This window comes from Anomaloglossus baeobatrachus, chromosome 8 (genome assembly GCF_048569485.1).
Source record: "Anomaloglossus baeobatrachus isolate aAnoBae1 chromosome 8, aAnoBae1.hap1, whole genome shotgun sequence".
Taxonomy (NCBI): Eukaryota; Metazoa; Chordata; class Amphibia; order Anura; family Aromobatidae; genus Anomaloglossus; species Anomaloglossus baeobatrachus.
Window position 1 is genome coordinate 212521686 of NC_134360.1, and position 20127 is coordinate 212541812.

Genomic DNA, 20127 nt, shown 5'->3' on the forward strand with positions numbered 1-20127 from the left:
GGGGACGACTGCTAGTGGGCGGGGGAAGCAGGGAATATGCATGAAGGATAATGAGCGGCCCCAGAAGTAGCATTACAGCCACATGGAGACTGGTAAGTATAAAGAGCTTGCTCCAATCCACCTGATTTGGGTCCCCATAGACTTATATGGGAACCAGTGTCCAGCCAGATATTCGGGATCAATTCAGAGCCCGAACTGGGTTTGTTTTTTAAACCTTTTGGACCCGCTGATCCCGAGTATCTGCAAGTCCGCCCATCACTAATTATATAGAGTTCATTCTGGATTTCACCACCCCTGATCTCCCGATGATAGACCGGCCATCAGATTATGTCCTCCTGGACACAAGCATGATCCATGTTCAGTCTCAGTATGGTGTGTAGAGATGTGTGTGGACACAGCTGTCAGGCGAACAAATGTTTTTCATTTTTGGAAACACTCATTATCTCTCCATTCTTGGCCCAATTCCTTGTGTTTAATCAGTCTCTGTATAACCAGATGATGCCATTTTCTAAACAACCATAAAAAATATAGCCAAAGGTTCTCTCTATATTTCAACAAGTGAGGTTTTATGTTAGTTTATGATTGACATTTTAAATGGCCCCTTTACTTTCCATTAACTTGATCTCATTAGATAGATAATATAATAAGTAGACAATCTGCAAATCATTTTATTTATCAGTTATGTTTCCTTACATCAGAAAAAACACTCCAAAATGCCGGCCACTTGGTTGTCTCTTTTACTGTCCAGTGCCTGTTTTGATGTGTAATTCATCTCTAGCAGCAGAGACACCTAGATGGTTTATAGGTAGTAATGGCTGGTCTTTGCTTCTCTGCATCTGTCCTCCTGTCAATCTACATTCAGGAATAAAAGTCTTCCCGTTCAGGGCAGACAAGCCATTGGACAAAGGCAAAAAAAATATATAGTAGGTATTGAGGGGAAAGAAAGTTCCAGCACTTATTGTACTGGTAGAATGCAATGAAGAGCAGCAAGACCATGCTTAAGAGTCTTCCCGTTCAGGGCAGACAAGCCATTGGACAAAGGCAAAAAAAATATATGGTTGGTATTGAGGGGAAAGAAAGTCCCAGCACCTATTGTGCTGGTAGCTTGCAATGAAGAGTAGCAAGACCACGCTTAAGAGTCTTCCTGTTCAGGGCAGACAAGCCATTGGACAAAGGCAAGAGAAATATATGGTAGGTATTGAGGGGAAAGAAAGTTACAGCCCCTATTGTGCTGGAAGAATGCATTGGAGAGTAGCAAGACCAGCCTCAAGAGTCTTCCCGTTCAGGGCAGACAATCCATTGGACAAAAGCAAGAGAAATATAAGGTAGGTATTGAGGGTAAAGAAAGTTCCAAAACCTATTATGCTGGTAGAATCCATTGAAGAGTAGCAATACCACGCTTAAGAATCTTCCCGTTCAGGGCAGACAAGTCATTGGACAAAGGCAATATAATTATAAGGTAGGTATTGAGGGGAAAGAAAGTTCCAGCACCTATTGTGCATCATGCTTAAGAGTTTTCCCGTTCAGGGCACACAAGCCATTGGACAAAGACAAGAGGAATATATGGTAGGTATTGAGGGGAAAAAAAGTTCCAGCACCTATTGTGCTGGTAGAATGCAATGAAGAGTAGCAAGACCATACTTAAGTGTCTTCCCGTTCAAGGAAGACAAGCCATTGGACAAGGGTTAGAGAAATATATGGTAGGTATTGAGGGGAAAGAAAGTTCCAGCACCTATTGTGCTGGTAGAATGCATTGAAGAGCAGCAAGGCCATGCTTTTCTAAAGGTTTGGTGAAAAGAGTCAGACATGCCCTAAGAGTGGATCTTGAAGGACCGATAAACTGTCTTGGACAAAGTGTGGGTAAGGTCTGGCAAGGGCATGACACCCACTAATTATAAAGCACAGTCAGCAAACCTTGCGGAGCCAAACATTTTTGCTATCCTTTTATCATATTAATAGAAGGTCAACCTCATCTGTTTAAGTCATGTTACCAATTTACATAAAAGGGAGATAATGTATGTGCGCATAAGGTTACAGCGTGAGCTAAAAAGAAGAATGCGGACAGCTCCGGTAATAGGTGAGTGGAGAGTAATGACAGATCCCGTTTATCTATGAAAGCTGCTAATTAGACAGGGTTCATACAATATCGGAGCGCTGGCTACGCAGCATATGTTAGAGCGGGATAAGAAGGTGTCTAAGAAAAGCGTAATGGTTCGATAATGTCACCGTGCTGATTAGTAATGACTTCAACTGGAATCGTCTGACTGTGAAATTTTGAGACTGAACATTTTGACTTTAACTGTTTGCAACCAAACCTCTGAGGCTGTCTCATGTAAATAATGATGTAAAGGCTGCCCACCTCAGCAACAGATATTCTAAACAGGAAAATAAAACAATTCCGTAAAGCAAATAGTTGTAAACTTGTTAGTTGCTATGTTCTGTAAATCCATGCATCTTCATGCAAACAGATAATAAACAAGCTTGTGTGGTCTGATTCTGAAGTCATACCGTATTTTTCAGACTATAAATCCAAATATAGGAGGAAAGTGGGGGGTGCGTCTTATAGTCCAGATGTACCTGGATTGCTGTGGCGGGGAGAGGTGGTGGCGGTGGAGTGGTCACAGGAGGAAGGAGCAGGGTCACTGATGCTAGGGTGAACATGTGTGTCCACTATCAAAGGAAATGAATATTCACTACTACTGTCAAGAGATCGGCAGGATTATGGCAGTAGGGAGCAGTGAATATTCATTTTGGATTAGTTGGCTACTGATATCGGCCTATGGCAGTGACGTCCTGTGCTTCCAGTTGCTTATACACCAAAGTCAGTTATGGGATAGTGGAGGGAAGATGATTAGAATCGTTTATTTTTTGTGTGTGTTATAAAAAGTGGCATAACTGGAGGCATATATACAAGGATGCGCCCAGGATGGGGGACATATATACCAGGATGTTCCCAGGATGGGGGACATATATACCAGGATGGGGAACATATATACCAGGATGTTCCCAGGATGGGGGACATATATATACCAGGATGGGGAACATACATACCAGAATGGGCCCATGATGTGAATCATATATACCAATATGGGAACATATATACCAGGATGGGGGACATATGTACCAGGATGGGGGACATATGTACCAGGATGGGCCAAGAATGGAGGACATATATACCAGGATGAAGAATATATATACCAGGATGTGTCCATGATGTGAATCATGTATACCAGGATGGGGAACATATATACCAGGAATGGACCATGATGTGAATCATATATACCAGGATGGGGAACATATATACCAGGAAGGGGCAGGATGGGGGATATATGTACCAGGATGGGCCCAGGATGGGGGACATATATACCAGGATGGAGAATATATATACCAGGATGGGTCCATGATGTGAATCATATATACCAGGATGGGGAACATATATACCAGGAAGGGCCCAGGATGGGGGACATATATACCAGGATGGGGAACTTATATACGAGGAAGGGACCATGATGTGAATCATATATACCAGGATGGGGAACATATATACCAGGAAGGGCCCAGGATGGGGGACATATGTACCAGGATAGGCCCATAATGGAGGACATATATACCAGGATAAAGAATATATATACCAGGATGGGTCCATGATGGGAATCATATATATCAGGATGGGGAACATATATACCAGGAATGGACCATGATGTGAATCATATATACCAGGATGGGGAACATATATACCAGGATGGGGGACATATGTACCAGGATGGGCCCAGAATGGAGGACATATATACCAGGATGGAGAATATATAAACCAGGATGTGTCCATGATGTGAATCATATATACCAGGATGGGGAACATATATACCAGGAAGGGCCCAGGATGGGGGACATATATACCAGGATGGGGAACTTATATACGAGGAAGGGTCCATGATGTGAATCATGTATACCAGGATGGGGAACATATATACCAGGAATGGACCATGATGTGAATCATATATACCAGGATGGGGAACATATATACCAGGAAGGGGCAGGATGGGGGATATATGTACCAGGATGGGCCCAGGATGGGGGACATATATACCAGGATGGAGAATATATATACCAGGATGGGTCCATGATGTGAATCATATATACCAGGATGGGGAACATATATACCAGGAAGGGCCCAGGATGGGGGACATATATACCAGGATGGGGAACTTATATACGAGGAAGGGACCATGATGTGAATCATATATACCAGGATGGGGAACATATATACCAGGAAGGGCCCAGGATGGGGGACATATGTACCAGGATAGGCCCATAATGGAGGACATATATACCAGGATAAAGAATATATATACCAGGATGGGTCCATGATGGGAATCATATATATCAGGATGGGGAACATATATACCAGGAATGGACCATGATGTGAATCATATATACCAGGATGGGGAACATATATACCAGGATGGGGGACATATGTACCAGGATGGGCCCAGAATGGAGGACATATATACCAGGATGGAGAATATATAAACCAGGATGTGTCCATGATGTGAATCATATATACCAGGATGGGGAACATATATACCAGGAAGGGCCCAGGATGGGGGACATATATACCAGGATGGGGAACTTATATACGAGGAAGGGTCCATGATGTGAATCATGTATACCAGGATGGGGAACATATATACCAGGAAGGGGCAGGATGGGGGATATATGTACCAGGATGGGCCCAGGATGGGGGACATATATACCAGGATGGAGAATATATATACCAGGATGGGTCCATGATGTGAATCATATATACCAGGATGGGGAACATATATACCAGGAAGGGCCCAGGATGGGGGACATATATACCAGGATGGGGAACTTATTTACGAGGAAGGGACCATGATGTGAATCATATATACCAGGATGGTGAACATATATACCAGGAAGGGCCCAGGATGGGGGACATATGTACCAGGATAGGCCCATAATGGAGGACATATATACCAGGATAAAGAATATATATACCAGGATGGGTCCATGATGGGAATCATATATATCAGGATGGGGAACATATATACCAGGAATGGACCATGATGTGAATCATATATACCAGTATGGGGAACATATATACCAGGATGGGGGACATATGTACCAGGATGGGCCCAGAATGGAGAACATATATACCAGGATGGAGAATATATAAACCAGGATGTGTCCATGATGTGAATCATATATACCAGGATGGGGAACATATATCCCAGGAAAGGACCATGATGTGAATCATATATACCAGGATGGGGAACATATATACCAGGAAGGACCCAGGATGGGGAACATATGCACCAGGATGAGCCCAGAATGTAAAACATATATTCCAGGATGGAGAATATATATACCAGGGTGGGATCATATATACCAGGATGAGGCATATACACCATGATGGGGACATGTATACCAGAATGGAGAACATATATACCAGGATAAGGACCAATATACCAGGATTGGGACATATACCAGGATGGGGGACGTATACATCAGGATTAGGACATATATACCAGAATGGGGGTACATATACCAGGATGTCGGACATATATACCTGGAAGGGTCCTAGGATGGGGAACATTAGTACAGAATTGGGGGACATTAGCCCCATAACAGTGTCAGAAGCAGATCCCCCCATAACAGACTACATTTTTCCTAGGTGCATCTCATGGTCTGGTATCTCTTATAGTCTGAAAAAATGGTATTTTCTTAAAAAACAACTAAACGTTCAGCAAGTTTTCTTCCTCCCCTCTGCGTTTGCGGTCATGTGGGGGATGCGTGTTTGCATCTTCAGAGCTACAGTGCACTTCTCAGTGGTCTTTTGAGTGATCATGGGTGCATGGGGTCTCAGGACATAGACCCCCCTAATCTGCAGGGAATTAAAGTGCCTTAAAATTATAAAAAAAAATTCTGAAAGTTAATTTCTTGTCACATTTACATATATTTGTTAGAAAAATGTAGGGAAAAGCTGTTTCCGACTACGGAAAGTTTGTTTGTTGTCTGTTACCGTTGAGACACAAAAGTCTGCACAAGAACTGTAAACACAAAATGGTATTTTTTTAAATTATTATTATTGAAGATTATTGGAAAGTCTCTTCCATGTTACATTTTAGCTGCACTTGATAAATAGTTAATATAATCTTTGCAAAGCTGGATATAGTCTTCTATTCTAGACAATGTAATTCTTCGTACCACAATCGAATGATGGAGTGTCAATCCCCCCTAACCTCTTCTGCCATCGAACCAAAAATTCTCCACATATCTGTGTTTGTGTAGGATGGGTAACCTAGAATAGAAGGAGCATGTTTCATTGCAGGAGACTAAAGCCGGTCATACACATTAGATAGTTGTTGGCCGAACGATGCTTTGGACAATCATTCGGCCAACAGCCTTCGTAGCCGACTCTCCCATACACTGGAGCACTTGTTTGGCTGAACATGTCTGTGTTCTCTGTGAAACAGTCTTCGGCTGACACCTCAGTAAGAGACTCATCTCCGGAAGAACAATGCGATCTGCAGCCCGAAATCAGATATGTGGGATTGACATCTTCCCATCAGTTGTCCGGCACCCCCAAACACATAAAGCCGTTGTCTGAACCCATTGATATCAGCGGATTTGGTCAACATCAGTTTAATGCGTATGAGAGCCTTAAGTCATCAGTTTGGTCTCATGCCACTCTATTAGCCTGTTTTGGACCACAAGTTGCCACAAGGAAGGTGTCACGCGTATATAAGGACAGCTTTCTCATTTACCATCTAGGACCATGCACTTTAAATGTAGATTTTACCTTGGGCACATTAAAGTTTAATTCCTTCTCTGTGCAGCAGCAGACTTGTTCAGCTGACAACACTTAATCACTTCCATCTGGGATATAAGCCCTCTGCTTCCTGGGTATTATGCTGGTTATTCTATTCAGTTAGGAGCTAGCCTGGGAGCAGAGAGGACATGGTTGTTGCTGCTGTGCTGTCTGCTGCAGTTTGTGCAAGTTGTGTGCTTTTATATTACCTCCTTTCCCTTATTATTCCTCACTCGTATTTCCTTGATTGTTCCTGGTGTAGGTTTTGGGTGTGTATAAGGTTTTATTTTACCTTGTTGATGGGTTTTGGGATCTCCGTCCCAGTCTGTTCCCTAGGTGGTGGGGACATGGTCATCAGGGCCAGGAAAGGAGACAGGGTCACGTTGGAGTCTCAAACCTGACTACCATTAACACTACCATCGGGATAAGGGACCGCACAGGTTCCCAAGTCTTAGGGTCAGCCAAGGAGCCCCTATATTATCCGTATCTAACCATTACATAAGGAGCCTATGCATTATCCGTATCGCCCCATTACAGAAAGCTAGCAAAATAAGGGGGCTTTACTGATATAACATAGACGGCAGTGAAAACCTTACAAAAAGGACATATTAGTAAATTGCTTGTACTTATTTCGAACATACACATGTGGTAACATTGACTATTAGGTGTCCAACCCCTCTCTATCTATGGGTACACAGTATGTACAGTGCTGTGAAAATTAATTGGGACAAAGCATTTTTTAAGTAAAATCGTACGTTGGTTACCAGTCAGTGATTCAAACCAGTTTTAACTGCTTTGAACAGGTGTGAGTGTACAACCTTGAGTAACAAAATGTGGTTTGACTGGTTTTAGTCAGAAAATAACAGCTAGCTGCCCCCTCAGCTTCAGCTGAGAGCTTGTTTCTGTGAGGAGTGGTTTAGTGTAGTTTTTCTCTCAGTGTGATTCGTTCCTGTAAAAATGGATGTTACTCTACGGAAGAGGTCTAGACTTATTACTCTTAATGAACATACAAATCTGACTGTAAGAGAAATTGTTTCCACCATTGGTATTGGAAAATCTACTGTTTCAAGAATAATTCGCACACACAATGAAACTGGATCGTTTTCTCCAAAACGAAAAGGGAAATGTGAAAGAAAAAGGAAAACGACACCAAGAACTGATAAAACACTTATCAGAAATAGTAAAATTACTGCAAGAAAAACAAGTAAAGACCTCCAAAGAGACTGGTTCGCTGCAGGTATTGATATTAGTGATTCGATTATATGGCGCAGGATTCTGGAAGTTGGTTGGAGGGCAACAAAGCCAGTAAAGAAACAACTTCTGACATCTCCAATGAAGGCAAAACGACTCGCATGGGCAAAAAAATATAAATCTTGGACAACTAGCCAGTGGAAAAAGGTAATGTTCAGTGATGAAACCTATCTTTTTGTTCAACGGTACAGAGCAAGTGTTGTTAGAATAAGCAAAAATGACCCATTGCGAGCTGATCATAGTCAACAAACTGTAAAATACCCTCAAAAACAGATGTTTTGGGGCTTTTTTACTGCTGATGGTACAGGGAGCTTATTTCCTGTTGATGGTATGATGAATTCATCCAAATACATAGACGTTTTAAAACGTTTTATTGTGCTATCCATGCGTAAATTTGAAGGGACATTCCAACAAGATTTGGCTCCTGCCACAATTCCAAGTGTGTGAAGAAATTCCTGGAAGAAAATAAAGTAAAAGTGCTGGACTGGCATGGCAATTCACCAGGCTTAAATCCTATAGAAAATTTGTGGAGCATTGTGAAGAGACGTCCTGGCAAAATGGACTGTACAACCAAAGAACGCATGATAAGCAGCGCCATACAAATGTGCTTCCATGATGAAGAATTGGAGAATTTATGGAACAACTTGGTAGAACCAATGCCAAAACGCATTGAAAATCTCATATCTGCTAAAGGAGGACATATTTCTTACTAAAATTGGTATGTAACAGTGCATTATAACATTTTATTATTAAATATTCAAAAATGTGTTTCTTTGCTTTGTCCCAATTAATTTGCACAGCACTGTACTTGTTCTTAGAGGTCACTTTTAATCCAGGAGTATATTTTTTCTCTACTGATTTCCCTAAATATGCCACCATTAGATTTCCTTCTTCGTGGCTCAAAAGAAGCGGCATCAGAATTCCGAGAACGTGTAATGTTTTTTTCACCAAACTGTCTAATGCATTACTACCCGGGGTGACGTTTCATCGATTTCTACTGGATGTGTTATCATCTGATATTATCACCTTTTAATAGCTTATCAGACGTTGCACACACAAATAGCTTTAATGGGTGAGAGTGTCATGTGATAACATATTAAGGGGTGATAATATAGGTTTAACACAACCAATAAACAAAGTCCTCCTTTACATTAGCTAATAATGTTAAAATAAGTATACAAATACGCCTCACCGCAGCAATCACATACATCCCGGTGACATCCTGACATCCCGAGCACCTGGGAATCTAGTAGATACTTCTCCAACTATTCATATGGAGCGGGACAGCACCGGAATTCTTGGATTTACTGACCTGTCAGAAAATCAGGGTCAGGAACCGGCTCGGATATTTCCTCATGGCATTGGGTTTCCGAGGGTATGGTGGATACAATAAGACCATCCGGAAGCTGATGCTCCAGTCCACGGGCAAAATTATTCTGCCTATAACAGAAGCATAAATATATAAGTGAGGAGTCATGATGGCTAATGAGCAACGGCACCATATACTATATTAGTTGACGTGTGATTAAGTTAAATCACATTCGATTGATATGGATTTGCTATGGGCAAGTCCCTCTATGATAGATATCCATTGAACAATAAATCCATGTGTAAATTTAAAATTTAAAGCAGCACTCCAGTGGTTTTTTTTTTAATTTTACGCCTGGAGTCGTGCTAATAAAGTAAGTTCCCTGACTCTAACTAACCTGCAGTCATTTTCTATCGCCACCGTTTCAGTTGGTCTCCTGTGATTTGTGATCTGCTGGCTGCTCCAATGTCCCATAGAGCACATCAGAGGTCACAATTCACTATAAGTCTATGAGGGCCTCATTGAGGCTCTAATAGACCTGTATTGAGAGCTTGTGACAAAACCTCTGACTTCTGCCATTAAAGCCCGCTTTACACGCTGCAATGTATCTTATACTGTGTCGGCGGGGTCACGTCGTAAGTGACGCACATCCGGCATCGTAAGGTACATTGCAGTGTGTAACAGCTACGTGCGATTGCGATTGAATGGTAAAATGTTCATCGCACGCACATCGTTCATTTCTCTAGAATTGAACGTCAGATTGTTCATCGAACCCGGGGTAGCGCACATCGCAGTGTGTGACATCCCGGGAACGATGAACAGATCTTACCTGTGTCCCGCGGCTCCCGCTGGCAATGCGGAAGGAAGGAGGTGGGCGGGATGTTTACATTCAGCTCATCTCCGCCCCTCCGCTTCTATTGGCCGGCTGCCGCGTGACGTCGCTGTGACGCCGAATGTTCCTCCCACTCCAGGAAGTGGACGTTCGCCGCCCACATTGAGGTCGTATGGACGGGTAAGTACGTGTGACGAGGGTTAATCGTTTGTGCGGCACAGTCAACAAATTGAACGTGCTGCACATACGATGGGGGCGGTTACAATCACATACGATATCGTATGCTGGATCGTAAGGTGTAAAGCAGGCTTTAGACGTTACGGGACCAGAGAAACACCAATAAAAAGTGAAAACACCAGAGGGTAAGTATAAGACCGAGGGCAGGGGACTTAAATTAAAAGCACCACTCCAGCGGTGGGAAAAAAAAAAGATGGAGTGGTGCTTTAAAAGTTGGGGTTAATAAGGATGTATCTTTAGATCATAAGTGACTAGTACTTGCTTTTATTTTATAGCCATTGCTCCCTTGAGTATTATTTTTTCCTTTTTTTAAATCAATTAGACAGTTCCAGAAATATGAACATTTTTATTTGGTGTTAATTTCAGGGGGGGTTTTGCCAGCTGCTCTGAGCAGGGCAGGTCAGCTGTTGCTGCTTTGGGTTCACACCATTTAGGTTAAATACTGGAGCCTTCCCAGCAGTCCTTGCTGCTGTTAGAATCCATTTCTACTTTTGCCATCCTGGTGGAAGGAACTGCTGAGGTATTCTCCTGTGCCCATCCATCTGCTACTATTGAATCCATCTGCTATGGGGAAGTTTGATGTTTTGTAACTTTCTGTTTATTCCCCCTGTTTGTCTTTCCTCTCCCTCTGTGTTTATTAGTTGAGTGGCTTGTCTAGTGTACTCTTCAGCCTACTCACTGGACAGGGTGAGTTTAGGGTCAGCTGAGGGACCCAAGTATCCTGCTCACTGACAGGTTAAAAGAACCTGTATAGGGACGCTAGGGAGCTCAGGAGTCAGCTAGAGGTGAGTGCAGGAGGTGGTCCCTCACCCATCTTCCTAGCGGCAGAGATCTCCATTATATCGTGACCCCGATGTTCCCCCCTTTTTGTGTTGTTTTTTGGTAGTACGTCAGACTCCCATTGGCCTGATCGCGTATGCCTCACGTTATATACGGACATCTTCTACTCCGTGCGTGACAGCAGTTTCCTGATTTTTCTTTTAATGTTAAACTACATCTTACAATACTTATGGACATAAATGTTCAGATATTCTTTATCATAAATAATAATATATGAAATAGTCACCTAAACGATCCTTTCAGCAGTTGGCCTGGTGAAGTATCCTTGGTCTGGTTATTGTAACCGTAAAAGAACTCCCCAAAAAGTGTCTGGTTCATTGCCATCTCCGGACCTTCTCCACAGTGAGCTCCTCCGGGACAGGATTCTGTGACCAGATGACATGACAACCCATCCGGACCGAGCTTATAGTCTTCAATACAACTGAAGGGAAAAACCACAAAATTGTCCAGGTCAATAACAGATTCAGCACCGTGAACTGGAGACTTAATCATTTCTTCCCGTCAGCAGATCCGTCTCCTTTTTTGTTTCATTAGGAATAGTGACCTGGAGTGCAGGAAAGCCACTCTTTAATTGCTAGGTGCCTTCCACGAGACAGCACAGGGACACCGGCCTGACCTCAGTGCCAATTAAAGCAGAAAATAGTCAATTGAAATCCATATACTAAATAAAAGTAAACTTGACATTAACTTATGACAACGTGCAAGCCTAGCTGCGGTAAAACAGTGGAGGCGGCCATTTGTTGTCTAATGAAGATGTAGTCATCATTTTTCATGTTTCTCCTATAAATACTGATATCTTCTTAACTTTTTCGAATGAAGAATTATTTCACTTCCACCATTGTATACGCCAATAAACTCTCTTTTCTTTGATTCTCCAGGAGGTGACCGAGGCTAATGTGTTGTGGACCTCCGACACGGGAAATCAATTATTCTTATCTCTGCTAGCGGGTGAAGTCAAGGTAGACTAACCGTATAGCTTGTCCGACAGATATGTGCCCTGTACAGTGTGTCCATGTACAAAAAAAAATAGAAAAAAAAAATATATATATTTATGTATATGATATATACCGTACTGTATGTGTAAATATATATTTGTAATGTATATGTGGACATATATATAATTATTTATAAATATATATTTATTTGTGTATATATATATATATATATATATATACATATATATTTGTATATGTATAATTTGCGTATGTATATGCAGTATATATATATATATATATATATATATATATATATATATATATACAGTACAGACCAAAGGTTTGGACACACCTTCTCATTCTAAGAGTTTTCTTTATTTTCATGACTCCAAAAATTGTAGATTCACATTGAAGACATCAAAACTATGAATGAACACATGTGGAATGAAATACTTAAAAAAGTGTGACACAACTGAAAATATGTCTTATATTCTAGGTTCTTCAAAGTAGCCACCTTTTGCTTTCATTACTGCTTTGCACACTCTTGGCATTCTCTTGATGAGCTTCAAGAGGTAGTCACCAGAAATGGTCTTCCAACAGTCTTGAAGGAGTTCCCAGAGATGCTTAGCACTTGTTGGCCCTTTTGCCTTCACTCTGCGGTCCAGCTCACCCCAAACCATCTCGATTGGGTTCAGGTCTGGTGACTGTGGAGGCCAGGTCATCTGGCGTAGCACCCCATCACTCTCCTTCTTAGTCAAATAGCCCTTACACAGCCTGGAGGTGTGTTTGGGGTCATTGTCCTGTTGAAAAAAAATGATGGTCCAACTAAAAGCAAACTGGATGGAATAGCACACTGCTGCAAGATGCTGTGGTAGGCATGCTGGTTCTGTATGCCTTCAATTTTGAATAAATCCTCAACAGTGTCACCAGCAAAACACCCCCCCACACCATCACACCTCCTCCTCCATGCTTCACGGTGGGAACCAGCCATGTAGAGTCCATCCGTTCACCTTTTCTACAAAGACACGGTGGTTGGATCTAAAGATCTCAAATTTGGACTCATCAGACCAAAACCCAGATTTCCACTGGTCTAATGTCCATTCCTTGTGTTCTTTAGCCCAAACAAGTCTCTTCTGCTTGTTGCCTGTCCTTAGCAGTGGTTTCCTAGCAGCTATTTTACCATGAAGGCTGCTGCACAAAGTCTCCTCTTAACAGTTGTTCCAGAGATGAGAAGGTGTGTCCAAACTTTTGGTCTGTACTGTGTATATATATATATATATACATATATATATATATATATATATATATATATATATATATATATATAATTTTTTTATTCTTGGTCTCACAATGGGCATTGCCCATGCAGAAACAATCTTCATGCGCAGGTATTATCAAAAAGGGTATTTTTTACTAAGTGTTGCCTACTTAGTTTATTTATTTTTATCTCTTTTTAGCTTTTACTATTAGTGTGGACACAATATACTTATCTACCTATTTACTTAATGTACAAGGAAATTAACCAAATTATGTTCATATTCATTTAAAAGATGGTTGTCACTGGCCTATCTTACCAATGCCACTTATTTAATCTATACAGGCTCGGGACCAATCTTAGGTTAAAAGGAATCTGTCACCAGGTTTTTGCTCCTCCATCTGAGAGCATCAGGATGTAGGGGCAGAGAGCTTGATTGCAATTTTGATAAAATCCCTGTTTTTTGCTGCACATCCATCAGTTCTCTGAATATTGTACTCTATATAACCCCGCCCACACCACTGATTGGCAGCTGTGTACATTGCTCATAGGCATCAAGCTGCCAATCAGTGTTGGGGGTGCGGGGTTATATAGCACTAATGAATATGGAGGACTATATGGCAGTATGTTTACTAGTCTTTAGTGATAATATCCTACTGATAAAATAGTGATTTTATCAAAAGGACAGAAAGCAGCCCAGTAGGTGACACACCACTGGAATCAGGGTCTTTGTCTCTACATTAAGCTGCTCTCAGTTAAAGTGGCAAAAACATGTTGACAGATTCCCTTTAAGGCTCCACAATAACTGAGTGTTGTCTCTATGAGTTATGCTGCAATAATACCTCAATGTTCCTCTCCATGGGTAGAACTCATAGGTAACCTTATGACCAGCACAAAAGATGATGTCATGAAGCCTTATCCTTAAGGAGTTTCACCGCTCGTCACAGCCCAGCATTGCTCCTGGTTGCGGCGCTCTGCACTGAAAGGGAGCAGGGAGATGCTGCGCTGTGACGCTGGGCTGTGATAAGCGGTGTCAGCCCAGTCACTCAGGGAGACCGGGGCCGGCCGCTGTGATGTCAGGTCAACTGGAAGTTGACGTGACATCACCGGATCTCAGAGGTCACGGAGCCCGGGGTCACTTCATGAGGACGAGTGGACAGCAATAGCGCCACTCAGAGGCAGAATTGGCTGAACAAGGTATTTAGAAAAAGCCTTCCCTATCACTTTTACAGGGATGTGGCCACTATTGTAGAGCACTGAACCACCCCTTTAATACTGATTAAAACTAAATAAAACTTTTGGAATGAAAAAAAAAAATTCAGAAACGAAGTTTATGAGACCATGGAATAATGGCTAAAGATGTAAATATTCAATGTTCCACCCAAATCCAATGTGTTACATCCTTTGTCGCTCTTTTACAATTGTGAAGTCGAGGTTACGTGAGAATTTCAATGATGAGCGACATCGAAACCTGCAATAGTCACATCTATAGAAATGTATCTAGACTGTGGCACAAATTCGATGATTCACTTTACTGGCAATGCTGTTTATTACCCAGACCTTAAAATTCATACAGTGAAGGTATAATAGGTGTCTGCATCATTGTGAATTTGTCTCTAGTTATGCTGAATAACAAGACTAAAAAAAACCCCGCGCTTACGTCTAAGTCACTTCACCGCTATACAGTGTATGCAAAGGTGAATCATCATCGCTGAAGTGCCTTTAGTTTATGAGACAATTAAAAGTGCCACTCAACAGATAATTTTTTGCTGTGACAGAAAAAACACAGAGGATTTGGCACAGCAGAAATTATTAAAGGTTACTATATTAATAGCATTACCCAATTATCTAATTTCAGTAATCATGTTACATTGATACTTGCTGTGCGCACAGTGGTCTAATTTACCATAACTACTGTAGAGGACAAACACAGCAACCAGGCAGCTTCTGAAACGCAGTGTGAAATATATTATTATTGTTATTATTATTATTATTAACATTTTTTTATATATACACACACACACATTATATATATACAGTTAGGTCCAGAAATATTTGGACAGTGACACAAGTTTTGTTATTTTTGCTGTTTACAAAAACATGTTCAGAAATACAATTATATATATAATATGGGCTGAAAGTGCACACTCCCAGCTGCAATATGAGAGTTTTCACATCCAAATCGGAGAAAGGGTTTAGGAATCATAGCTCTGTAATGCATAGCCTCCTCTTTTTCAAGGGACCAAAAGTAATTGGACAAGGGACTCTAAGGGCTGCAATTAACTCTGAAGGCGTCTCCCTTGTTAACCTGTAATCAATGAAGTAGTTAAAAGGTCTGGGGTTGATTACAGGTGTGTGGTTTTGCATTTGGAAGCTGTTGCTGTGACCAGACAACATGCGGTCTAAGGAACTCTCAATTGAGGTGAAGCAGAACATCCTGAGGCTGAAAAAAAAGAAAAAATCCATCAGAGAGATAGCAGACATGCTTGGAGTAGCAAAATCAACAGTCGGGTACATTCTGAGAAAAAAGGAATTGACTGGTGAGCTTGGGAACTCAAAAAGGCCTGGGCGTCCACGGATGACAACAGTGGTGGATGATCGCCGCATACTTTCTTTGGTGAAGAAGAACCCGTTCACAACATCAACTGAAGTCCAGAACACTCTCAGTGAAGTAGGTGTATCTGTCTCTAAGTCAACAGTAAAGAGAAGACTCCATGAAAGTAAATACAAAGGGTTCACATCTAGATGCAAACCATTCATCAATTCCAAAAATAGACAGGCCAGAGTTAAATTTGCTGAAAAACACCTCATGAAGCCAGCTCAGTTCTGGAAAAGTATTCTATGGACAGATGAGACAAAGATCAACCTGTACCAGAATGATGGGAAGAAAAAAGTTTGGAGAAGAAAGGGAACGGCACATGATCCAAGGCACACCACATCCTCTGTAAAACATGGTGGAGGCAACGTGATGGCATGGGCATGCATGGCTTTCAATGGCACTGGGTCACTTGTGTTTATTGATGACATAACAGCAGACAAGAGTAGCCGGATGAATTCTGAAGTGTACCGGGATATACTTTCAGCCCAGATTCAGCCAAATGCCGCAAAGTTGATCGGACGGCGCTTCATAGTACAGATTGACAATGACCCCAAGCATACAGCCAAAGCTACCCAGGAGTTCATGAGTGCAAAAAAGTGGAACATTCTGCAATGGCCAAGTCAATCACCAGATCTTAACCCAATTGAGCATGCATTTCACTTGCTCAAATACAGACTTAAGATGGAAAGACCCACAAACAAGCAAGACCTGAAGGCTGCGGCTGTAAAAGCCTGGCAAAGCATTAAGAAGGAGGAAACCCAGCGTTTGGTGATGTCCATGGGTTCCAGACTTAAGGCAGTGACTGCCTCCAAAGGATTCGCAACAAAACATTGAAAATAAAAAAAAAAATTTTGGGTTTGGTTTATTTGTCCAATTACTTTTGACCTCCGAAAATGTGGAGTGTTTGTAAAGAAATGTGACAATTCCTACAATTTCTATCAGATATTTTTGTTCAAACCTTCAAATTAAACGTTACAATCTGCACTTGAATTCTGTTGTAGAGGTTTCATTTCAAATCCAATGTGGTGGCATGCAGAGCCCAACTCGCGAAAATTGTGTCACTGTCCAAATATTTCTGGACCTAACTGTATATATATATATATATATATTTACAATAATATATATATATATATATATATATATATATATATATTTATAATATTTATATATATATATATATATATATTTATAATAATAATATTAATATTATTACATATTTTTTATTTTTATTTGTTTTATTATGAAATATTCCTGATTTTTCATGTCAGTTCCAGGTGAGCATTAAAGGGATTCTCTAATTCCTGATATAACTCAAACTTTGGTCTATCTTAGGCTAGGTTCACATTTCTGCTGTTTTGCATCAGTCACAATCCGCCGCTCTGATAACGCAATCCGTTTGGCAGATTCCGTTGTTTCCCATAGACTTATATGAGCGGCGGATTGTGACTGATGCCCTTGCGTTGCATCCTCCGCCTGACTGATCAGTACTGACCGACGGGCGGCAGGAACGTAGAGTGTAACTTTTTTTGAGCAGCGGAATCCTTAGGATTTCGCTGCGCATGCTCTCTCTCAGCGGCTGAACGATCAGCTGGTCACTCGGCAGCCACCTTCTATGAGCGATCAGCTGATCACCTGGCGGCCGGCTAATGAGAGCGATCAGCTGATCACCTGGCGGCTGGCTGCTGTGAGCGATTAGCTGATCACCCGGCGGCCGGCTGCTGTGAGCGATCAGCTGATCACCCGGCGGCCGGCTAATGAGGGCGATCAGCTGATCACCCGGCGGCCGGCTGCTGTGAGCGATCAGCTCATCACCCGGCGGCCGGCTGCTGTGAGCGATCAGCTGATCACCCGGCGGCCGGCTGCTGTGAGCGATCAGCTGATCGTTCTCTCTCTCACGTTTTACAACGGAATCCAACAATGAATTCTTATTCTTGTCACCCGTTGTACAACGCATCAGTCACAAGCGTCAAGCAACGCATGTGACTGATGCAAAACAACTGAAATGTGAACCTAGCCTTGGTGACATGACACTACAGACTGAAGACATACAGCTTCTGAGACCTCTGCCTCAACTAAACATAGCTGTATCACACAAAACACAGTCAGCATCTGGGTGTACGGCTCTGATATAACAAGAAATATGTTTTAACCCATGTTGTGATTGGCAACAAGTTCTCCAGTTTCATCCTCCTCCTCCTACAGTCTGACAGTTTTATAGCAGTGCACAGAGACTGACTGCACCCAACTGGAAAACAAATAAATATTGAGAAAGACAATGCTGGAGAAAACCAACTTTGTATTCAGTGAGGAATAGATATATTTCATCACACATTACAGCCCTGCTCTTGTTGGACTGAAGTATGTGTTATACAGCTCTTGTCAGTTGACACACAGGTCTCAGTATGTCTTCAATTGTAGGCATGTGACTAGGACGGATTGTTGTTTGAATTATATCCGGGTTGCCATTTTATTTCTTTTGCAGAGAACAACTTTAAAGGGAATCTGTCAGCACAAAATGACTGTTCAAACCAAGTACAGGCGCTTGGTGCACCCTTAGTGAGACAGAGCATTAAAATTCATCTTCCTAACTACTGGTTTTCCCGTTATGTCCACCCTCCCTCTTCTTTGATTGAGAGGTCTGGTTTTATAGAGCCAGAGAACAGTGGATATAGAAGGAAAACAAGAAGGTGGGAAAGTGCAATTAAATGTTTGGAGATGGCCGGTCCTTGGTACTTGGTTTGATCAGTCACTCTGTACTGACAGACTCTTTTTATGAAACCTGTCTGTTTAAAGGTGCACTTGGGGGGGGCAAGAATTACTGAATAGACATTTGAAAGAAGGGGTTACGTAAGGGGTTTTCTGGTTTTCAGCTAAATTTCTGCACACGTTCTCCATGGCTACAGATTGATGAATCTATGATCACTCAACACACAGTGTAGAATCTTCAGAGTGCACATACTGTACACTCTGAGTAAACTGTCAGGATTCTGCTCTCTTGGGTGAATAAGATCTGCACGCTGCGACATCGCTACTGCGATATCGTCGGGGTCAAATCGAAAGTGAGGCACATCCGGCGCCGATAACGACGTTGCAACGTGTAAAGCTTAGATGCGCCGATAAACGATCGCAAAAGTGTCTAAAATCGGTGATCTGGGGGGGCGTGTCCTGGCTATGAAGGAGTGAGGACGTGACTTGTCTTAGCTCCTGCCACTGGACTTTATAACTGATGATCCACGCAACTGAGGACTCTGTAACACAGGCTATGCAGCGGAGGAGACGAGGGAGATCCCAGGGGTGCAGCAGCAGAGCTTCACAATTGGAGGAGAGAGGGATCAAACACTTTTTATCCAGGCCGGGGCAGAGAGAAGCTTCACAGGTGGCACCCAAGATGGCTGCTAAGGCTACACAGGAGGTGAGCTCAGCGTGCAGCAGTGAGATGGCAGCTATGGAGATGCAGGGAAAGGCTCAGCAGCTGACGCGACTGAGAGGAGAGGCCACCCGGAGTGAAGAGGAGATACAGAAGATAAGGCCAGACAGATTGCAGGTACAGGGGAAACCCGGAGTGAGAAGCACGGGGGAAGTGCCTGCTGATACAAACAGTAGCCCTGAAGCCTGGAGGCCTCTGGAGGGGGAAGTAACGTCCCCTCCTATAACACACATGCAGGAGTGTGAGGAATTTCAGGAGGGGGGACACTGCACTGCAAATGAGTTACAGGTCCCTGACAGAAGTGAGACCATACCCAGGGAGAAGTACAACATAAATCTAAAGTTACCAGATGCAGACAAGCATGCAGGGTCAGGGCCAGCCATAACAACAACACAAGAGTCAGGAGTTCTGACAGAGCTTAATGAGATGCGGGCACGTTTCTCAGCTATACCCACCAGGGAAGATATGGAGGCATATATAACCAGGCTGGAGCAGGCGTACCGCACAGAGCTGTCAGCCCTGAAGGGGGAGGTGGAGAGAGTGGACACCCAGAGTCAAGTGCAGGCAGCTAAAATTCAGAATATGGAGGACACTTCACAGGCCCACGGGG

General features: G+C 42.4%; 1 protein-coding gene across 6 annotated transcripts in view; it reads right to left on the minus strand.

Moving 5' to 3' along the window:
• The window catches only part of ASTN1 (astrotactin 1), a 704518-nt gene that overhangs the window by 96343 nt on the left and 588048 nt on the right, over positions 1-20127 (minus strand). For all 6 annotated transcript variants that reach the window (XM_075320156.1, XM_075320155.1, XM_075320159.1 and 3 more), the window contains 2 exons: positions 11528-11722; positions 9396-9523 (listed from right to left, as the gene is read on the minus strand). In XM_075320156.1, coding sequence (XP_075176271.1) covers positions 9396-9523; positions 11528-11722 — 323 coding nt within the window. The remainder of the gene's footprint in view (positions 1-9395; positions 9524-11527; positions 11723-20127) is intronic.